Source organism: Ostrinia furnacalis, unplaced genomic scaffold (assembly GCF_004193835.3).
Source record: "Ostrinia furnacalis isolate ACB-3 unplaced genomic scaffold, ASM419383v2 OfSCF0185, whole genome shotgun sequence".
Classification (NCBI taxonomy): Eukaryota; Metazoa; Arthropoda; class Insecta; order Lepidoptera; family Crambidae; genus Ostrinia; species Ostrinia furnacalis.
The window spans coordinates 145438-167564 of NW_021130424.1; the positions used below are offsets into that span (position 1 = coordinate 145438).

The window sequence follows — 22127 nt, forward strand, 5'->3', positions numbered from 1 at the left end:
CTAATTTTTAGAGACAGTTGGAAGATTTGCCCAAGTATGATGGCAGTGTCCTATTTTAGTTCAATAATGGGGAACAGGGTTTTTAAAATCAATGTTACAACAGCTAGATAATGTTGCTTTTCATTATGAGGCCCTAGAGAAATGTTAACAAAACGATTTTATGTTGCAGAATATGTGTCAGTGTCAGGATTAGATATGAAATAATTTGACCTACTTCCTTAGCATCTGCTTACTTGAGATTGAAATCTTTTCTTTAACTATTAAAATTACTGGTAGTCACAAAACACGATAATATGTAATTTATTTTTAACATAAAATTGCATAACTATTTTTAATTTCTTTTATAAGGGAAAATAATAATAATAATGTTATCGTTAATGGTTAGTGATGGTTATTTATATTTTAGTAATAATTAATTAAGTTATTTTTAATAAATCGAAAATGTTAATGCATGCCTTTCGTCAGTCAGTTAGTAAATTTTATGTTAGTGTCTGAGGCAGATTTTTTATTTATTTTAAGTAAGTAAATAATCAAGCATAAATCTCCCGTTGCACAAAAACCGCAAAGCGACTTACATAGAGGTGAATGACATTTTTGCAGTATCTACCGGCGCTTCGCCCACAAAGTCAAAGTTTTAAAAGAAATACGACCACCCGCGAAGAGGCAAGCGTCCAAATGCCCACTAGTCGGCACAAAACAATCTAAAAACAAATGTTATTATCCTGTTACATGAGTGTACACGCTAATTGACCATTATCTGATAGGAAAATGATAGCGATGTAAAACTTTTGTAACCTACCTGTCGTCCATGGCGGCAAAACAATCAAAATATTTTTTTTGTTCAAATAAGGCAAGGGAATCGAGCACACGGCCGCGGGATAACTTTTTAAAACTGGTTTCGGATTAAATAACGCGAATCATACAGCCGGCGACCGAGAAAAACGTCGGTAGACTGCGGGTGAATTCAACGAAGCGGACTGAGACGGTATTCATAGCGCTTTAGTTTGCGTGTTTTGCTTTGATTCGTCACACATCGCTACTTGTGTTTGAAGTTTGGTAATAACTAGACAACGGCGGCGCGCAATGTATTAGTCGACATATAAATGAGGTCATATCTGTTACGTGGTACTTACAAGAATGATGTTGTTGTACTAAGTTGTTGTATGAGTCATCTCTAATCTAGATGAATGCAGAGTGACGTTTATTTAGGTTTGTTTGAAGCAAATTGCAAGCGTTCAAATAATGCCCATACTGGTAACAATCAAGATTCTGAAGACACCAACTAAAGGTCAATAGCTACTACCTACGCCTGCTAATTAGCAGATGGCCAATCAAGTAAAGTCGTCTTCAAACCCACACCTGTGAATGAACTTGTAATAAGTAACTTTAATTTATTATGGAAATATGTATGTACGTAATACGTATGTATCTACGAGTATGTATATGTCACCGTAAAATTGTGAATTTCGTCAGATTATAATCTGACGTAGTTAAATTACAATCTAACCTAACCTAACCCACTGTGAGTTTACAATCTAACGCGTTATATTATAAACTGACAGAGTTCACAATTCACGTTGACATATACGAGTACACACGGCACCTTATTTTTGCTTGTGATAAAACATTTTTGTTTATTGTGATAATCACAACGTAATACAAATTATTTAATTCATGATCATTAGAGCTGTTTTATTTATTCATGTACGTTTGTTGATGACAATGTACAGTCCGCAGCATTACAGTTAGATACAAAATAGGGCTTAGGCCCGATTCGACCAAACTTTAATCAGAGAATCCTCCTGGTATAACTGGCACATTGACAGATTCAGTATGGGAAATACATATGTCAAACTCTAGTTTGGTTGAATGGTGAACCGTGGTTAAGCTGCTCTTTGGACACTACAATGTGATCACAATGGATTAGATGGGCGTTGCAATGAAATCATCATTTTTTTTACACATCGATTTTTAATCTACTGTTAAATTATCATTAGATTGTTTTTATTTACAACTGACGCCCGTGACTTCATTCTCAATATCTTTACCTATAATTTAATCCTAGCTGTAACCAAAACCAAAACTACGTACACACTAGGTACACACGTTACATAAGTAAGAAGAATAATTCATGTAGCTTTTAGATTATAATATTAGTAGGAAATGTTTACTACCTAAACATCATAAAGTCTAAAATTACCGATGTGGTACCTACTGTAAATAAACTACTCATATAAAAAAAAATCTAGTATAAATATTTTACGTATCAAAATTTCCTCCTCTTCTTAGTTTACAGTTGGAGAGCCGTTGGAGAGCGGGCTACAATCTATTCTTTGACGAAATCCAGATACTCATATCGATCGACTGCTGTCTCTGCTTTAGTCTACATTTTTAAAGACATGGAAGTACCTATAACTAACCTACTTTAGTTAAACGACAAGTTTATAACATCCGCTTGCATGTCCGCTGCAATGAAAGCAACTAACCGCCATTTATACTGCAATCTGAGCAACTGACCACATCAGCTCATTGCAGCCCAAGGCCGGTGATCACTATCTATATTTTATATTATTACGCCAATTATGGTATATTCTGCGATTCCTCCAAGTGTATTATCTTTACTGACATCGCATTTTGCATCCAGAGTTCCAGATAAAGATCGATAATTAACGATTCTGTTTAAAAGCTTTGGTGAAAACACATTACCTACCTTCCTTTGCGTAGCGCAGTCAGGTAAAAATATTGATATAATTTGTTACAGTAAACACCATCACTGATGTTTCTTTCTGGCTTCTTAGGCGCGTGAGGACGAGGAGAGGTCCTCTCCTCACTCAGTATTTTGTTAATCATTTATAGGATGTAAATATTTGACGTTTGTATGTATGTGTGACCTTAGTTGTTACCACTACACGCCTGACTGGTAGAATAAATACCTATCTGATGAACGTCAATGGCAAAGTGTAACTCGCGAAACGTGTATAAAGTGTGTCGTACATGGAATGTGAGCAAAAAATAAGAAACCTCAAGTTGTGCTTGACAAAAACCAAGTGAGACCAAGAAACACCCATCACCAAATGCAAAGAACAAATATCCACACCAAAGCGAGACCCTTGACCAAACCCATTGTCGACTTACCCGTGCTTCAGGATAGGCCCATTCTGTGTCGGCTTAGAATACAAATTTAGCAACGACTTTGTTGTTGTAAATCTAGAGGGAAACCAAGAAACACGGCATTAGAAACTAATCTAAAAGGCTAACTAAATCACAACACAGAGAGCTTGTATTTGAAGCTATAGCATTTTCTATGTGACCAAATAGTTTAGCGGTGCTTGAACAGCCTATTTGAAAGCGTTCAGTGTACCCAGTATATTTATGTAGGTATTTCTCTGATGTGTAGGTCTGTTTAATTTTTCTTGGAATTATAAAAACTCGGACTTTATCTATACCTTGACCTATTCCATACCCTTATAAAGATATGAATAAAATAGTTTTTCGATGCGCCTTGTATAAATGTGATAGAGTAAACTGGGATGTAATTTTGCTCTTACTAGAACGGTAGGCCAATGCTTAGCCAAGGCCAAGAATAACAAGTAAAAAAAAACTTTTGGATCTATCTCTTCTACTACCGTCTTAGCAAGAGTTGGACAGAGCCCGCTGTAGCGTTTACTATAGTATATTCACATAGCTACGTGGCGTGACCTGGTGGCTTATTCCACTATTCCCCGTTGACAATCCCCGTCAACGGGGATTAGTGAACTTTTTGTTCACTATTCCCCGTTAACGCCAATTTGAGCTTATAATGGGGAATATAGAACTAAAAAGTTCATTAATCCCCGTTATATTAGGATTTTATTTTTAACGTAATGGAGATTACGGGATTATTCACTAATTACGGGATTAATTAACTTTTTAGTTCATTATTCCCCAGTTCACTAATCCCCGTTGACGGGGATTGTCAACGGGGAATAGCTGGACCTGGTCCAGACCAGGTCTGGGTAGAGGCGTAACTTTCGGAAGGCTAGGTGGTGCGGTGCACCATGGCTCAGACCCAAACCTCATATTTAACTAGCTAAGTATTCAGAAGATGCTTAGAACAATAAGATGCAAGATAAATTAATGGTAGCACCTTATTTGAAAGAATACACGGAATTACTCACTAAGTTTCGGTTTCTATTCGAAACTTTGAAACTCATGTTAAGGCCTCAGTTTTCGCACCAGGGCTTTTAGTTCCCTAACTACGCATCTTGGTATGGGTATACACACGCCGTCCCATCTCAGGCTATGGTCTTCTATAAACGCCGTTGCCGCGAACAGCGTCACGCCACCATAGGGCGCGTCACAATGCTTAGGTGTACTGTTGTGGTTTCCTTCAGACGCTGACGTCAGCATATGGACGTCGTGCATTTCTATAGAAGCATTGTGACGCTGCCTACGGCTTGACGCGTTGACGCTGGCTACAGCGCTTATTAGGAGACGATAGTCTTACACAAAACACTACGCGGCTATACAAGTATACTGTCTCCAACTAATGATAAAGCGAAGCACTAACCTGGAGGAGGAGATGAGCCCTTGAGCGTTGAAGTCTCCGGTTGAACTCCACCGCTTGGTGAGGTTGACGCCAGGCGACTGGCTCTGGTTGCTGGACGTGGAGTTGTTGCGCGATCTACGGCACACACTACTGTAGCTGGAGCTTTAGCTTACTATCTACTGGTACTTGTAGTCCGCATAGACTCGAGCAATTTAAAAAAAAAGGCAGATTCACATGAACTTACTCTGAACTTTATATGGCCCCAGTTAAATTACGTAGAACTTTTGAGATTACTAATAAAGCCCGGTCCATGAGCACGTAGAATTTTGTCCAATGACCCCTAGCTACCCATCCATATCGCTCGCGCGTAATTATATTGCTGTCGCGACTGTGCGACTGGCACCCGCAGTGAGTGTGCGAGCGCGATAGCAACATAATTACGCGCGAGCGATAAGGATGGGTAGCTAGGGGTCATTGGAGAAAATTCTACGTGCTCACGGACCAGACTATACCGATAATTTTCATTCAATTTTTATCATCTCTTGTTTATATGTACAAAATTGCTCAAGCCTATTGGCGTGGAGTAATACTAAAATACAACCTTATTCTCGCTAATTTAATAACTTAATCTACTTACAAAATTACATAATCGCTTACAAATAAAGCCTAGCGGCCTATCCTTTACATACTGGAAGGTGTGTAACAGATTACATCTATTAGCTTGTTGCACAATTTTATAGCATTTTTGTGTTACCTCATGGTGTGGCTCTGTTTAGCATACTAGGGTGTCAAACGAAGTAGGACCTTTACAAGTATGAAATAATTTTCAGTACAGCCGACAGCGCAACAGTATTAATAGCTCTTTTCAACCGACTTCAAAAAAGGAGGAGGTTCTCAATTCGACCCGTATGTTTTTTTTTTCTATGTTTGTTACGCGATAACTCCGCCAATTATGAACCGATTTGAACGGTTATTTTTTTGTTGAATAGGTATTATCAAAAGGGTGGTTTCATGCGAATTTGAAGAAAATATTTCACCCCCAAGGGTGGAAAATCGGGGATGATCTTTTTTATACGCAATATTTTAAATTTTTAGTTTTTTTTTGTGTTCACGCATTTGAAGTCGGTTTTATCTTTTTAAAAAGTTAATTATCACAACTGCATAAAATACAACTGTGAGCTTGATACTCCTTGATATGCCACTGTCTGTTACATTCTGTACTGAAAGCTAAACTAGATGTTGTTACATTCGTCGATTGAATTTTTTGTTATCGTCGATTTGCCACAAAGTCGATTGGTAAACTTGATACGGCTCAACTTCTGCAGATTCATAAACTTTGTGTGGTTATTGTCGATTTACTGTAGAGTCGATTCATCACGCAAAAATAATGTGTGAATTTTTCACAAAATTATTTTGAAGTAAAGCCTGGTCCGTGAGCACGTAGAATTTTGGCCAATGACCCCAAGCTACCCATCCTTATCGCTCGCGCGTAATAATATTGCTGTCGCGACTGTGCAACGGGCACCCGCAGTGAGTGTGCGAGCGCGACAGCACCATAATTACGCGCGAGCGACAGGGATGGGTAGCTTGGGGTCATTGGACAAGTTTCTACGTGCTCACGGACCAGGCTTTAGCTACATAGAACTCGTTGAATCGTCGTATTTACAAAAGTGTGACGAATCGGCTTTGTGGCAAATGGACAATAACCCATTTTGTGGGGTTCCGGACTTTCTATCGTCTGTTTTTTGCAGGACTTTCCAGATGCTAAACCTATATTAGGCGGACTCAGTGTCCTGTTCAGAGTAATCATTAGTGTGCAATACGCAATACCGCCTCGTATCTTCTAAGAGCAATCATTAGTGTCACAGTGCAATACCTACTCGCTATACCTGTACGGCTGCGGCGGGTGAGGGTGGAGGGGCGCGGGGGTGGCGCGGGGCGAGGGCGAGGGCGCGGGCGACAGCGACGACGACGACGCCGGCGAGTCCGACTGGAGGGAGCCGGTGGACTGGTGCTGCGGGCCGCGTCTGGAAGAAGAGAGGCGACGGTTAATGAAGTGTTATTCTTTTACGCACGGTCTAATAACTTTAAACCTGCCTAAGGTGGGAATCGATCGATGGAGCGGGCTATGCTCGGAGTTTCCCTGCGTGATCGAATCAGAAATGAGGAGATCCGCAGGAGAACCAAAGTAACCGACATAGCTCGCAGAATTGCTAAAATCAAGTGGCAGTGGGCGGGGCACATAGCTCGTAGAGTAGAGACGATGGCCGTTGGGGCAGGAAAGTTCTCGAGTGGCGACCACGGGCTGGAAGACGTAGCGTGGGCAGGCCTCCTACTAGGTGGACCGACGATCTGGTAAAGGTCGCGGGAAGAGCCTGGATGCGGGCAGCGCAGGACCGTTCATTGTGGAAAACCTTGGGGGAGGCCTTTGTCCAGCAGTGGACGTCATTTGGCTGAAACGACGAAGGTGGGAATCGAAACCACGACCTTTCACATGTCGGGCGACTCCTTTTCTATCTAAACTACTAGACACTGGATGAACCCGTCGAAATTTTTCAAGTGTAATAATACTCTGTTACGGCCAGCATTTATGATAGAAATTATTTTCTTCTTTGAGACGCAGAGGAAGAGTGAGTGGCGAACGTTTGCGAATATGTTAGCAATGTTATCTTATCTAAGTTTGTCGCCATAACAACAATCTCAAAAGCATTATAAACATATAGCTTGAGAGTTGAGCTTGAGTTTATATAAATAAAAAACAATATGTTTCGGCAGCTGAAGGTATGCTCGCTTCCCCTATTGGCCTGATTATCTTGTGAGATTCAGGCCAAGGATACAAGGCCATGGACTTTTTTTTGTGGATTAGGGTCTCGGAATCAAACCACATTTGCTTGCTCATATGGTCAAACTGCTGCCGATTCGAGTGTCTCTCTTTAGGGCGATCCTGTCGACCTCTGAACTACGAGTATCATGGTGATATCCTATGCATTATAAACCCAAGGATAAACAGTTTGCATACTTGAGGGGCCTACATATTAGTAAATTGTTTCATCACCAGTAATCTTTAGAAGGCACCAGTGGAAATCCTTGGGGGAGGCCTTTGTCCAGCAGTGGACGTCTTTCGGCTGAAACGAACGAATCTTTAGAAACAAATATGTGCACGCCACCTAAGAATGTGAATGCACCTTAATATCAGCTTGATATTTACCTCTGTGGCAACGAAGATCCTGTGGATCCGTAGCTGGAAGTCCGCTTGGCGGTCTCCCGGTAAGACGGCTGCCGCAGCCTCAGCTCTCGCGTTGGAGTGCCCTGCTGAGATCCTGGAAGAGAAAGAGAAAATACATCTTTAGTAAGAAGGTGGTGAGCAAGTATAATAATTATGCATATATTATCATCATTAGGAAGGAGCTGGGGCGTAGTGTGAGTTTACGCCAAACGCATTCGATGTCGACTGTCATTTTTTTTGACATTTAATGTCACTTTTTTACGCAGTTGTGACGGATTGTACAGCGCCCCTAGCGGAAACATGCAATAACCAAAATCTACTATATAAAAATAAGTCGGGTTTTCCTCCCTGACGCTATAACTCCAGAACGCACGAACCGATTTCCACGGTTTTGCATTCGTTGGAAAGGTCTCGGGCTCCGTGAGGTTTATAGCAAAGAAAATTCGGGAAAAGGGGGTAAAACGGGATCCACGCGTACGAAGTCGCGGGCGGCCGCTAGTCTTCATATATTTTTAACGCGCTCGCTAGTGACAACGTTTGATGTAAACTCACATTAAGCCCTCAGATCAATTAAGAAATTGTTGAGACTGTCTTGGTGTCTTATAACGAAAGGGTACAGAAGAAAAAGATCATCATCAACGTATTTTTAGTACATTATTTATTATCTCACTCACGAGTCATAATAATCATAATTATTAATTTGGTACGCTCTGTAAACATCGGAAAAGTTTTCGACAGAATATAAATGTATCGAAAACCAGTATTTTCTCGTAACGGGAAACAACCTTTGGTTCTTTTTAATGTATTTTATATGATGACCAAATAATGTTGTGATGACATCACAATTTTGTATGTTATGCAAATAAACAAGAATTGTTAATTAATACTCAATCCACCAATATTGAATCAAAATGCAACCTAAAATTCAAAATGACGTTCTTCACAGTCTTTTGTGCAGCATCAAATGGTAGTACAGTTTACATTAATCAAATTTAAAGCAATTTGCGACTAACATCAGCATTTAGGGAGATGATTGTCTGTGTAATATATTGATTAAGTCCTTTTGGGGGCATCAGTGTGATAAAGTCTGATCATAAATAAATAATAATTCACAATTATGTCAAATTAAGCCAGGTGCAGCGTCCCACATTGATGCAGGCGCAGTAAGTTTGACTACATAATTGTAAACTGTACGATAAATCAGTTTTTTAGCCTGAAAGCTATCTCCAACACCAGAGACTGGTCCTAAGACCAGGTTCCACGCAGGGTTACACCACAAACAGTGAAAGGACAACAGAGCCCCGATTACGGTAACTTTTAACGTCAACAATCCAGACACGCTTCTCGATTGTGCGATACGATTGGTCAAAACAGCTGACGTACGCTGTTGAACGACCAATCGTATCGCAGAATCGAGAAGCGTGTCTGGATTGTTGACGTTAAAAAATACCGTAATCGGGGCTCAGGTAGCTGTACCGTTGCGTCACAGAGAACGCACGCGGATTCATTTCCTAGCTGGTTCGGTTATTAATGGACGACGATTATTGCAACGAAATTCAGGAAATGCACCCCGACTGTTATGTCACTGTGATTGGGCTCTGCTGGCCGAATGTTAATTAAAGTTGACCGTTGACGTAAACATTTCCGTAATATATTGTAGACAGTAACATTTATTTTATTAACGACACGACGTTGTATTGATGTTAGTAAATTACATTTTATATCCACAGTATGAACACGTCGTAGTTAAAAATAACAAAGGAATTATAAAAGTAATTATCACGAATGAATTCTTTAATGACGAAGATTATTAAAATTAACTAATTTAATTAATTTACAGCTATTCAGCAATTTATATTGATTTATTACGCTGTTGCTTATTTTTCAAGACTTGTGTTGAAATAAGTAATTGTTAAACTGCATTTGATTTTGTCTAGTACTTGATTTATTATGTTGAGATGGTTAAATAATTAATGAATCGTTGTATCCAGTGGATTTTGTAATAAATTAATAATTAATTTATTGTAATTTTCCTAATATTATTAATTATTCTTTATTATATAATTGAAAATATTAATCTTGTTATGCCTTTGAGGTTTCCTAATTGAAAGTTTATATGTATTTTTTATGCATGGATAGTAATCAAAGCAAGTACATAAGTTGAATTTAAAGACCTCTTATCTAACTACAATGCAACGCTAAAAGTTTATGATAAAGGATAGTTGCCAGGTCTAAAAGGTTAGGATAGCTCCTCCGCCTGTCTTGGAGCTTGAACTGGGGCGCCACTAGCTCATCTCACCCCGAGTTTTTCCATCTTGCTGGAGCTCGAGCTCGGATGCCACTAGCTCACGTTTCTCTGTCCGGCGGGCGGCGTGCGGCCCTCGAACGCGTCGGCGAGGGTGGAGCGCAGGCATAGCAGTTCCTCGGCCTGGAGCTCGAGCTCGGGCTCACTAGCTCGCCTCACCTGTGTAGGTGCCACTAGCTCGCCTCACCTGTGTAGGTGCCACTAGCTCGCCTCACCTGTGTAGGTGCCACTAGCTCGCCTCACCTGTGTAGGTGCCACTAGCTCGCCTCACCTGTGTAGGTGCCACTAGCTCGCCTCACCTGTGTAGGTGCCACTAGCTCGCCTCACCTGTGTAGGTGCCACTAGCTCGCCTCACCTGTGTAGGTGCCACTAGCTCGCCTCACCTGTGTAGGCGCCGTTCCTCTGCCCAGCCGGCGCGGGCGGCGCGCGGCCATCTAGCGCTTTAAGCCGCCACAGCGCGTCGGCGAGGGTGGAGCGCAGGAACAGCACCTCCACCGCCTGGAGTGCAAGCTCGGGCTCACTAGCTCGGCCTTACCTGTGTAAGCGCCGTTCCTCTGGCCAGCCGGCGCGGGCATCGCTCGACCCTCCAGCGCGTTGAGTTGAGTTGGAGCCAGGCACTGCAGATCCTCGCCTGGCGGAGCTCGAGCTCGGGCTCACTAGCTCGCCTCACCTGTGTAGGTGTCACTAGCTCGCCTCACCTATGTAGGTGCCACTAGCTCGCTTCACCTGTGTAGGTGCCACTAGCTCGCTTCACCTGTGTAGGTGCCACTAACTCGCCTCACCTGTGTAGGCGCCGTTCCTCTGGCCGGCGGGCGCGGGGGGCGCTCTGCCCTCTAGTGCGTTGAGTCGTCGCAGCGCGTCGGCGAGTGTGGAGCGCAGGCACAGCAGCTCTTCGGCCTGCCGCGCGCAGCGGACCTCGAGCTCGGCGACGCGGGCAGCCAGACCCGCGCCCTCGCCTTCTAGCATTTCATCTGGAATAAGGGAAAAATAACCTTTAAGACCAATGAAGTTCTTACTCTTCGAATACAATTTACCATCCCAACTAATATTATAAATGCGAAAGTAACTCTGTCTGTCTGTCTGTCTGTCTGTCTGTTACGCTTTCCCGCTTAAACCTCGCAACCGATTTTGATGAAATTTGGCATAGAGATAGTTTGAGTCCCGGGAAAGAACATAGGATAGTTTTTATCCCGGTTTTTGAAACAGGGACGCGCGCGATAAAGTTTTTCTGTGACAGACAAAATTCCACGCGGGCAAAGCCGCGGGCGGAAAGCTAGTGAGTAAATAGTTTATAAGCTACTACTAGATGGCGTTGTTCGCTGCTAGCTTGCGGTAAATGGTGCATGTGTTTGGTTGGAACCACTGAGTGTAAGTATCTTCTATCTTCTATATAAATAAAAATGAATTGCTGTTCGTTCATCATCATCATCATCAACAGCCCTTTACAGTCCACTGCTGGTTGGAGATCGCAGTTTAAAAGATTGATGCTGTTCGTTAGTCTGATTAAAACTCGAGAACGGCTGGGCCGATTGAGCTGATTTTGGTTTTAAAATGTTTGTCGTAGTCCAGGGTAAGTCTAAACGGTGAGCAAATAAGGAAAAATTGCGATGGCTAATTTATTGCCTTTAAGGCGGAACAGAGTTCGCCGGGTCAGCTAGTTAGCAATAAATATTATGATAAATCAACCCTTCTAGTGTTTGACCGGCAAATAAATCTTGTTTATCAGGAAATCAGATTGCATAAAAGAACCACCAGTTTACCAAATATGGCCAAAATGTCATTGTCAAGAGACGTGATGACTGAATGTTTATTTATGCAAATGAAATGGGCTGGGTGGGGCTGAAACAAAGTTATTAAAGACGTTAATGATGCTGCACTCCTCTCGACAACAGCTGACATTTTATCTCAATCAGGCAAAGGGGTCAAGAACGGACATCGCGACATCACGCCAGATACTAACAAGTAGGGCTTGCAAAATCGGATAGTTTTCAATTCCGGAACTGATTTCCGATATTGGGCACTCAACTCCGGAATTCCGGAACTAGTTCCGGAGTTGGTTAAAAAAAGAAAGCGCCACCCGACAAACATGTACACGTATGTGGCATCCACTTCAGGACCTTGTCCCATCGGCCGTCTGTTCTACGTACTATGTGCCCTGCCCATTGCCACTTCAGCTTGCAAATCCGACCGCTATGTCAGGCGACTGTAGTAATCTCCACATTTCTGGTTCGATCTCGAAAAGAAACACCGAGCATTAGCCCTCTTCATAGCACGCTGTGCAACTTTGAGCTTATTATAAGGCCTATTTATAGTGAGAGGCCACGTTTTCAAAACATAATGTCATCACTACTGGTAACACTCACTAATTGTAGACTTTCGTCTTTGAGTACTGAGGTGTTTTGGTTGAAAAGATGTTATGTAGTTTCTCGTACGCTCCCCAGCCGAGTTGGATTCGACGTATTATAACGTAATATAGAATCGCCCTCGTGCTCAGCCAGGCTCAAAGACCTTCTAATAGTCCAAGAACGCCAGTCATAATGGCAAGTTAGACTCTTCGGTCTTCTGTATAACCTGCCGTAGCGTATAGATGTGGTATATGGTACTGTTAACCTTTTCGATAACCGGCTTCCTCGAGAGGCTATAAGTCATCGAACCTACGCGCGAGACTATTCGTGATGACTCTCAAAAACAGCTTGTAGACATGACTCAGAACCCAGATGGGCCTGTAATTCCTTAATAAGGCTTTTACCCCTGTCTTGAAGAAAAACACCACTACGCCTCTGTTCCATGCCTCTGGCATTATTCCCTGGAGAAGACGAAGTTACAGAGTCTCTGAAGGACTTTCAGTATCGGTTTTCCACCCGCCGCGATCAGAAGCTCCGAGGTTATTCCATCATCACCCGGTGCCTTGTTGTTTTTTAGTTGTATGAGAGCCATCCTAATCTCGTATAGGCTGATGTCCGGGATATCTTCGATATATTGTCGAGTTAGCTTAGCTCTTGGTGGAACTATCCTGTGGTTGAGCTATTAACAGGTTAGGTGACCGTGGTATATAGCTGTCCATAAAAACTTTTCGATCTCTCCCAGAACCCTTTGTTGATGTTACATTACCGTCCGCTGTCTTTAGCTTCGTCAGCTGGCTTTGCTAGAGTTGTCTCTTGCGAACATTTTGGAGCTTTGATTCTTCTCTATCGCCTCTTTAATACTATTAGTAATAAAATTGCGAATACATGACTGTCTCGACTTCCTTATAGAAGGACCGATTTGGATAAAAATCATTTTGAAAACTTAAAATAATTTATGAAAAATTTCAATATCGGAATACGATATTGGCTTCAGTTCCGGAATTGAAATATCGGAAAAAACCTATCCGGAATTCCGGAGTTACGAAATTCCGGAATTCCGGTATTCAAGCCCTACTAACAAGTATTGTTTAGCCAACAATTGATATCTCGGCAATAAAACAATTGAAAGGAAGTCCAATTGGTTTATTGCCACCTTGAGAAATTGAGGGGAAGTTAGATCGGTGATGGCTGCAACTTTAGCCCATTGATGGTGTGTTGCAACTGTTGCAAGTCATCGTTGTCACTCAACTTTCAGGTCACGTGGTCGACCGAATCGGTAACGTTTGCGAATTCAACGCCGTACAAGTGTTGACATACCATTGTACGTAAACAATGGACACGTCGAATTGAGTATGCTCACATATGCAAAAAGTCACCTTAGAAATCTTAAATGATACTCAACTTTAGTTGTATTTAAACAAAGATGATTTCAGTCTGTGTTGGGATTGTGCAAATAGTTTTTCGTGAAGGACTTTTTACATACGTAATGTTTGTTCTGTATATGATGTATGTATCTATCATATGATTTCCGAGAGTAATTCCATTGTTATGGAGTTTACTCAAATGTGTGACGGAATATGAAGTGTACTATTTATGCAGGCAGCGTATCGTTGTTACATAATATTGTAAGTTACGTGTCATATGGTACCGTATCACCGTATGTTGTGTTTTTTTTATCAACAAACTCTTATTTACTTATCTCATTCTAATGTTGTAAGAATCATTGACGCAGTAGTGATTTGATTAAGATAAATTGGTGACTAATATGTAATCCTCGAATCTGTACTACTAACAATATCACACTCACTAAAAATTGAAGAAATCAGAAAAGAGGAAATTAAATAGGAGTGACGCATAGTATAGATCACCCCGCGACAATCTATGGAGAGACGGTAAGTACCTAATCGTCTAAGAAAATAACTGAATTCATCTCTGTCTCATCATAGGAAAACCTTGAGAGATCGACTTATGAAAATTGATCCATGATACTTCAAGCTACAGCTTCCTTGAGTCCGACTAGTCAAAATTGATCGTTGCACTCACGCCAGGCCGCGTAGACGTCGTTCATGGTGTCTCCAGGAGAGTCGCTGGCGCGGGAGCTTCGAGACTCCCTGTCTCCGTGGCTGTCCATGGTCACTTTTGCCACATTTCCTCACTTTTATAAAGTTATTGGACACTTATTTTGAATAAGGCGACATATTTACCCATAGCACTGTTAACATTGAGGCAGAGTCACGTCAGAGCGGAGTTTTTGATCTGATTACGTTTAGAAACAATGACAAAAGAACAACATACTATCATAATATTACGAATGGCACTATAAGTTGCAGATCTATAGCAATTGCAGCTATTACTAGTGTAGCACGTGCCAATAACCCGCATGCAAATGAAGCGATATGGCCTATTGGTCATGGTCATAATTCTTCAAGGTTTTTCATGAATTGAAACAGCACTAAAAGAAAAGATTTTAAAATAACTTTTCTTAGGAGGTAAATGTTTGTAAAGAGCAATAACTATGTAAATATGTAAATGTTTGGACTCCCACTAGTCACAGGTTGTATTATTAAGTAAACAAATAGCATAAAAGTACACAGCAAAAAGCAAACAATTTTTGAGTTCAGGGTCTATTTGCATACCGCAGACGTAGACGGGGCTAATTTTAGAACACATCAAGATGTCGTTAGTACTTGTCATTTGTATGTGTATCCGTGCAATTCTTACAAGGAAAATTTGATGGACGACCTTGCCGAGACGGACTTTTCCTTTCATGTAGATTTTTGCATTACTTGTATAGGACAATTGTTCTGAATACTCAACAGTTAAGATCAGGGTTGTGGTCTTGAATGAATAAGGAGAGATTAGACTTCAACGATAGAGCTTAATATAATCATGAGCATAAAGATGAGGATGAAGAACGAAGAGGTTATCAAGACGATGTCTATTACGAGGAAATACAGGTGTCTATGGGCGACGGTAATCACTTACCATCAGGTGATCCGTTTGCCTATGAGCTGAAGAGAGTAGATGAAGAAAAACTCTGACTGTCGCGAAAGACCAGTCAAGCAGAATGGGAGAGAAAATCTAGGTAGACTGAGATTATCAGTTATTTTTAGTTAATTTTGAATATTTTTGACGCTTACCCAATGAAAATGCGCTTCACAAGCACAACCAAGAGAAATTAAAGTTCCACACTTGATTACGGTTGGGTAAAAACTGGATACTTGTCGGAAGGTCGTGGAGCAACAAGTGTGTTTACTAGTTGTAACGGTACGTCGGCAATTTGCATAGACGATGGAATACGAACGGGGACATTGTAATAGATAAGCGTTTACGCCGAAGTAGGCAACGCGTAAATGAAATTCGAGATCCGCTCACGACACCTGTATAACACTTATACTTAGGACTAGACAGAAACTACATTCCTCTTCTCTTCTATTAAATGCTGCTGCCACATCCAATAAATTGTTTTCATAGTCATTCATTTCAAGTTGCTATACTGTTGTTCTGTCATATGTGATGAATCTTAATTCCAATGAAATGTCAATAATTTGGGGCGATAAACATTTCCAGTTTTCTACGTTACGCGTAGGCTTTTTTAACAACTCTTGACATAACTTTTTAAAAGATTTCGTTAATTAATATTATGTCCGATTTTGTGTCTTGCTCGACATTCGTCGCTGCTGCGACAATGTAAACAATTATGTCAACGACGAAGCTCACGTAATTGTCCCCTATGTATTCGACGTCACAGCTACAAAAACGTAAGTGTACGCGATTACGTTGGGCAATCTGGGCGATTTCGTTAAGTGGACTGGATAATGATAATTATGTTAATAAGCGTGTAAGCTTAATTGCTGTTTAACAGTTTACTTACAATTATGAGGTCTTAACGCTTGTGTTTTTATTACGTTGCCCGACTTCGAGTTGTGACAGAAATGCAAGACATTTCCGAAACATTCAATAATTAATTTAAGTAAGGGATATCTTTTCAACAATAAAACCAATTACGTAAAGGGATCGCTCTCAAAGAGTTTACAATAATAAAGTCGAATTGAGAGAAAGAACATTTTAACAAAAATATTATGAATACAGTGCATTGAAAAGGACCTACATGAGCATTTCAAAAAACGTGTGGGTCAAAGTTATGGGAAAATAAAGAGAACACTCAGTTTAAGTACGTTATCGTGCTCACCACACATACATTTGCCCCCCAGTGAGCTGGCTTTCTTTAATACTTATTTACAACTAGCAGTCGTTCTGCCAAGATCAAGTAAGAAACTTACTCTCCTCATGTACGGTGATAAAAATCCCACAAAATTATTATCCCTTGATGTCTTCTTCTTCTTGTCATGTCTACAAATAAATGAATTTGAATTTACAACTAACCTATTGTACCTATACAGTGTCACCCCAAAACTCCGCTACAAGTTAGCTTGATGTAGGCGTTGTTTATGAAGTTATAACTGCCATTTCTATAGTTTACTTATAATTTCAGATATGGTTTGTCATGGTGACCTACTTGAATACCCAAAACGAATGTGACGAGTATTTTTTTCCTTTTTAAAGAGGTCAAAAGGTCTAAAGTTAAAACAAACATGTGGGATATAGAAAAGAAAGTTTGGAAAACGTTTTTCCGCTTCGCCGAGCATATGAATGGCATACAGAGATATGCACGATAACATGACAGATAACGGTGGCCGGAACAAAACATTAGCAGGGTTATCGACTTATGGAAAAACGAATAATACATGATACCATAAACGGGAATGTTTGTGAGGCTGGAGTCTTTAGAGATACTCTTTTACGCAAAATTACTGAAAGATTTTGATAAAAATCAATGTTTTTGAGCTTTACGCAAACTAATATTGGATTTTCAGACAACTTTGTCAGTAAATGTAAACAACATTATTAAACAGTTTTCCGAAGTATCTACCTATCTATCTTAAAGCAATAACTTTCTCAAGTAATTTCTCGTTTTAGATACAAACTTTCCGCGTGAAATGTTACTTCAATCTAACAATCTAATCAACCATAAATAGCCAACCCTAATCTGCATCTAATCGAAACGATACGAGCAAAAACACTGCATTCTCACGGCTGAGAAAGTCAAACGTGGGAAGGTCTGTAGAAAATAATATGTATTGTTCGTAACGAGACCTCTCCGAAACACGACTCTATGCCGCGGTGAAAAGAACGCGAGACCAGTCAGCGGGTTTATTGAAGTGATAAACGGTATGGCTCGTACTTAGATGTAATTGGAGTTGTTAGGTTCTCCAAAGACTAGGCTACTCTAACTTAAATGGATTAAATTCTTGCCTCGAAGACAGCCCAAAATTGTCTTAAACTGGTAGTATCTCCTACTCGCCGGAGATAATACCAGTCTGGTACCAGTAATGGCATCATTGACATTCAACACGCGAAGAACTCTAGAGTTCACAATTCACACACAGAATTTGTATCTCCATAACATCAGTCCCTGCTTCCTCCAAAAGTACAAAAAAAAGAAACAGTATTACTATTAGTTAGAGAGAGGAATCTACGAGTACAAACAATTTATATCTACTGCCAAATTAGGATTTAGATTGGTACTATTGGGAGACTAAAGGAGTATCTAACAATGTCAGTACCCGTGGATGTAATGCTGAGATAGGCGTGTCTAAGTTTTGACGTCGCAATACCTTGACATTTGCGTGTGCGCCCGTAATCCGTATCGAATCGTCGTTCTATTGCTATTGTTGTATCGATGGAGGTTTCGGATCAGTGTACCTACCATGAGTTTACGTTAGGTGTGCTCGCTAGCGAGTACGTCAAAAATCTCTATGAAGATTTTGTTTCTTGAAAGTAGCCGCTAGGGGCGCTGCACAATATGTCATACAATTAATGTCATTTTTTTACGTAGTCGCTAGCGAGCACACCTAACGTAAACTCATGGTAAGCACACAGGAACCCGCGGGCTTGCACCCAGCCTTATCAGTGCACTTGCGTACAAATTGCATAAGTGTCATGTTACAGCGTGAGTGGAAGTAAAAGGCGCATAGGGCCGCATAACCTGAACCCAGCGGTGGGATTATGTAACCAAACACGAAAACATGAAATGAATTTTAATAATTTGGTTCAATAGGCTTGGCTTTAGGGTATTTTATGGTAATGAGACAGGCAATTCCAATTCCGTCAGACAGAAATGTAGAGAAATAAGAACAGGTAGTAAGATCGAGACTTGTGCGAAATATTTTCTTAATAAATTGATCAGTAATATGTCGGTTTTTTTAATACATAATATTAATCAAGCTTAACTGCCCACGTTTAATTTTCGTGGTAAATCTTGGCATAATATTTTCCCACACTTCATGATAGCCGTAGTAGCGGTTTTGCTAAGCTATCCGATGAAAATAAACACGTTTCGCATTTCAACGCAGGCAGGTAGGTACCTATTTGAATTGTCACCGAAACGTAAAGTTCAAGAAAAGGACGAATTAATAAAAAACCTACAAACACAGGCCCGAATTCCTTACGACCGGATGGATTGGCTCGGCGGCCATTTTTGTGCTTCTCTCGAGATGACATAAAACCTATTTATTGTTATCCTGTTTGCTTCCTGGCGACGCCAAGTCTAGACTGGACCATTGGGTTCGGTCGTTTGCCAACCCAATTTACGAGCGTGCACTACTGCATTTAAACATTGTCTGTATATTATTGGTACTTTACACATAATTATGGCTGTTTTATGTATTGCTGTGCAGTGCAGACGCTCTCAGCTAACGCATTGGTCACATTATCGATTTGCAGCTTACGAATACGGAAAAGCATGTGAGCAAAAAAATTGAAAGATTTAGAGTGCAGATGATATCGGGCATTGACTCCTAATTTATGTTTTTAAACATTTGGAATAACGATCGCCAGTTTCACCAAGTAAATTGGTAAAGCCAGCAGTGTGTCCTTATTTGTCAGCTACCAATCTCTATGTAGTCCATTGTCAATGAACTAATCGCCGGATGTGACGTCAGCAGGCCATTTCAATTTCTAATGGCGTCAATGTCGGATATGTGTGATTGGAAATCTGCACGTGCACGACGATATATGACTGGAATTAATATGAATCTATTTTAGAAATGGCGAATCCCTAAGGCTGTTGTTTGTACAATTAACTATGAGACTGATAAGCAAGCTGTCTCACGAAATGATATAAAGGCATCTTGCAAATGTGTTGTAACTCTTAAAAAACCTTATGTGCAAAAATATTCGGCTATATTCGTCTCTTTCGCATAAACTTCAATATTTGCAAATGTCGTCTACATAAAAGGATAGTTACAGGTTTGACAAACAATTGGCTGATACACAACATCTTGCTAGAGATAAATCAAAACTAGAGTCTCTGAAAACTTTTAAATAAAGATTTCCCAACTGAAAAGATAAAAATTAAGAACCTCTTTGAAGGCCTCGCTACTCCATTAGCATTTTCGATAAATACAATCGACTGAAATTTACATAATAAGCGTAATTATGCATGCTATTGTAAGAACACAAAACAATGTACCCATAAAACCTACGGTGGAAATTTTGACACTGGTTGACTGATTAGTAATGGTGTAGTTTTGACTCGCAGTGAAGTTTTCTAGAAACTGTCCTTTACTCGGTGACACTGACAGCGTGTTTTGAAACGACGTTCAAAAGTTGAGTCGATCCGATCGTTCGTTCGTTAGCCATAGGTGGACCAACGATCTGATGAAGAAGGTCAAAGGTGAAAGCAGCAGCAACCAGCACCTGGATGCGGGCAGCAGAGTCACCCTTGTTGTTGTTCACAAGTGGAGGCCTTTTTCAGCAGTGGATGGATGGATTGGATGAGATTAAATATTTGGACCAGAACAGAAACCATACCAATTTATGGAAGGTAAATAAAAAAATGCGTATTTCTATTGGTCAAAACCATGTCTACATGTAGAGTGCGCCCGCGCCGATCACGTGGCGTCTCGCTCGGGCGGTATTGAAAACGACAACAGACAGGACGTGATCGCGCTAGTACACCGCTTGTTTACTAGATAGAAACACGTATTTTCGCTTACTTTGTGTTTTTTGCGGCTCGCAAAGGCGCTAACAGTCAATGAACAGTTAAATCACAAATGACGTGTAGTTACGAACTTTTATTGCATTTACTTTTTCGACAGAACCAATTAAGGTAATGTTTTATTAATAAATTAAACACCAATTCAACAAAAATCTATTCTGGAATCTTAGAGCGGGCCCAGTTGCCGGAAGAAAAAATATTTAAAAATTCGATCGAGCGACTTGGCCCCTGGACCAAGCTAAAAGTGGGCCAAGTCGCTGGGAGACTCTGAGTATGTTGTCGCCAGTTGTTTAGCTTGAATCAAAACTTACCTGAAAACCATCAGGTGAGCCGTGAGACACAGGCCAAGAGTTTCCTCGTTGTGGAAAAAAAACTAAGTTTCCAGATAATTTACGACATCAAATCCACAATACTAGCAAGTCTCCTTCGCAGAAGATTTATGTGATGTCATTTGTTTTACTTAGTCAATATTGTATTCTGTCCCTAACTTTAGCTTATTCCGATGATGTCATTCCAGACGAGTGAAGATGGGCACAACATGTTTTAGTATTTATTAGCATTATCGGAGATAAGATTGCTTGTGATAACAAGCCCTTTGGTATTTTTGAAGGAGTCATAATGTTTATTTATAATGTATACCTAATACTGACAATAATATTTATCAATGAGAATCCCAAATAACATCATTGGAACTTCTTGCGGCCATAGCTACTACGTTATGATATTATTATGGTATTTTGTTATACTTAACAACAATTATAGTAGTACAGTCACGGAATGAAAAGGTTCGTCAGTTTTCAAATTGATTCCTTTAACGAATCGCGAGCACATATTACCTTTTGAAACTATGTTACAGAATAATCTCGAGTTAGACAAAATAATCTTTAACTGTTCGTCAGTAAAGTTCAAAATTATTCAGATTTAAGTTGTTTGACGATTTAACTTGTCAAGAGGATTATTATGATTGATAAACTAAAACCTTCTTGTTGGTTCAACCTGTCATTATCTACACTCGCGAGCAAAAGTATGGAATCACTTACATGAAGTTGTTTCCACGCGATCTTGTGTACTAACGAATTTGTTAGGAACAAATAAAGTGGCACCATTTTAAAGATTAAACTTTTATCTTTAAATTGATACCAAATTCATTTAAATCACACCAGTATTTAAAAAGATATCCCGGCTGATGTGAAGAAGTAACGAAAAAGACATGTATGAACTGTTTGATACGTCGCCAGTTGCGGCCTATTTACCCCCTATAAAAGCACGCGTTTTCGGATTTTTGATTTCACACGTTGATTCATACACATCTGCGCTTCTTTTGACACTTTACCTGGGATTCTACACCTTCAGAAGCAGCACAAATCGTTGCACTATTGCAAGAAGGGCTCAGCCAGCGGGCTGTCGCACGTCAGCGCCACATAAGCCAGTCCTGGGTTTCGAAAGTTTTAAGACGCTTTCGGGAGACTGGTGGCTTTATTCCGAGACCAAGTTCTGAACAGCGCCGGCGCACATCGCAGAGGGAAGACCGTTTTTTCATGTCAACCTCTCTATGAAATCGTCATTTGACTGTCATAGTAGGTTAGGTTCCTATACTATCCTAAGAATTATTGATTACCCATTTGGCCAACATATCTTTCAGCATCTTTGGGAAGCGAAAA

At 40.5% G+C, this 22127-nt stretch overlaps 1 protein-coding gene across 8 annotated transcripts in view; it reads right to left on the reverse strand.

Annotated features, from left to right (window-relative positions):
• The window catches only part of LOC114353943 (echinoderm microtubule-associated protein-like 2), a 64497-nt gene that overhangs the window by 23421 nt on the left and 18949 nt on the right, over positions 1–22127 (reverse strand). For 5 of the 8 annotated variants that reach the window (XR_003655963.1, XR_003655962.1, XM_028306160.1 and 2 more), the window contains exons 2-6: positions 10842–11030; positions 7737–7848; positions 6409–6555; positions 4550–4663; positions 3136–3207 (exon numbers count right to left, since the gene is read on the reverse strand). Coding sequence is in view for 4 of the 8 variants with exons in the window: in XM_028306160.1 (XP_028161961.1) it covers positions 3136–3207; positions 4550–4663; positions 6409–6555; positions 7737–7848; positions 10842–11030 (634 nt within the window). In the remaining 4 variants the exon portion in view is untranslated. The remainder of the gene's footprint in view (positions 1–3135; positions 3208–4549; positions 4664–6408; positions 6556–7736; positions 7849–10841; positions 11031–22127) is intronic. The other 3 variants (XR_003655966.1, XM_028306168.1, XR_003655968.1) reach the window with 2 other exon arrangements.